A 1,295-nucleotide genomic window follows, 5' to 3' on the forward strand; every position below is an offset into this window, starting at 1 on the left:
AAAATTACATGTATACTAAAATTGTTTTAAATTTATGATTTATTATCAGCAAACATTTTATTTATGTACCTATATACCTGGAATCATGTAAAAAATTCTCAGACAAAAAGGAGTCTGCAGTGGAAAACATTTATGAAGCCTTGGTCTAGAATATTCATTTAAAACTGTCTAGCATCCCTTCCCTTGGTTATTAGGAGCTCTTGGGCATTGGTGTTCAGGATTTTCATTTTGCATAAATGCATATTTCTTCTTACTTAAAACCAATGCAGAATATAGGCATTAATGCTTGAGAGTGCCTTTTCAGTAGTACTTCTTAGTAGGTGGTCTTTTATGGCTTTGTTCTGTCACTGGCATAGACTTGAAATCAGAAGCACTTTGACAGTAGAGAATGCCTGTGTGGTACCATTTTGCTTAGTGCTGGAAGGGGAGCTTATGGGTTCATCTCTGGGATTTGAACTTTGTCCAGTTTATTTTTATGACATTCCTAAAAAGAAATCTTCCCTTCCTTGTACATGTGTTTTCCTTCTCTTTTGGCCCTCATCCTGGTAAGAATTTATTTTATACTAATGCAGGATTCCCCTTGTTCATTTTCTTTCTGTTCACTAGCTGGTTTCTGGGTATCATCCTCTCTGACTGATAATTATCGTGACACAGAAAAGGTTGTAACACATGTTGTAAAAAAAACTAGAATGGGAGAAGTAGGACGTGAATTTGAGAACCTCTTGAAAGGACTCTTTTGTTTTTTCTCTTTTTTAGTGGAAAGCTCTCCAGAGAGTGTAAAGAATGAAGAGTTTTCTAGTAGCCATGCTGTCACGGTGTTCAAGGACAAGAGTCAAGGAGCCATAGACCAGCTCTCTTTCATTTTGTTCCCCCAGCACCAGATTTCTCAGAAGCTCTACATTCCTCGAAGTACAGCCACTGCTGCCTTGGGAGCTGCTGCGCGGTTAGCCACGTCTAGGAGCCTCCTGCACTGGTACCCCAGTGTGAAAGGATGGAAGCTTGAGGGACAAGAGGCAGAGAAAGATGAAGTGAAATAGCATTTGAGTAGTGCTCCCTTGGTCTGTGTGACCACATATTAGCTTTGTTTTGCTAACTGACCACTTTGATGTGTAAGTATTGATATTTTTATGTTGATTTTTATTTTTGTTCCCGATTTTACTTCGTTTTGAATAAGGTTCACCTTTGGTTTTAATGAAGTAATTTAAAGGAGTTTACATGTTTCTGTGAATGTTTTTCTTGTATATATCATGTCTGATAAATGAAAATTTAAAAACTAATGTTTTGTGATTTATATT

The 1,295-nt window shown here is 37.1% G+C and overlaps 1 protein-coding gene across 5 annotated transcripts in view; it reads left to right on the top strand.

The window, feature by feature from the left end:
* Window positions 1–1,067, top strand: part of Tdrd5 (tudor domain containing 5) — a 71,658-nt gene extending 70,591 nt beyond the window's left edge. For all 5 annotated transcript variants that reach the window (XM_029560210.1, XM_008826140.2, XM_029560208.1 and 2 more), the window contains one exon: window positions 757–1,067. In XM_029560210.1, the coding sequence (XP_029416070.1) occupies window positions 757–1,037 (281 nt within the window). In that variant the 3' untranslated portion in view covers window positions 1,038–1,067. The remainder of the gene's footprint in view (window positions 1–756) is intronic.
* Window positions 1,068–1,295: the final 228 nt, after the last annotated feature.

The sequence above is a fragment of the Nannospalax galili genome, unplaced genomic scaffold (assembly GCF_000622305.1).
Source record: "Nannospalax galili isolate Female #2095 unplaced genomic scaffold, S.galili_v1.0 scaffold429, whole genome shotgun sequence".
Classification (NCBI taxonomy): Eukaryota; Metazoa; Chordata; class Mammalia; order Rodentia; family Spalacidae; genus Nannospalax; species Nannospalax galili.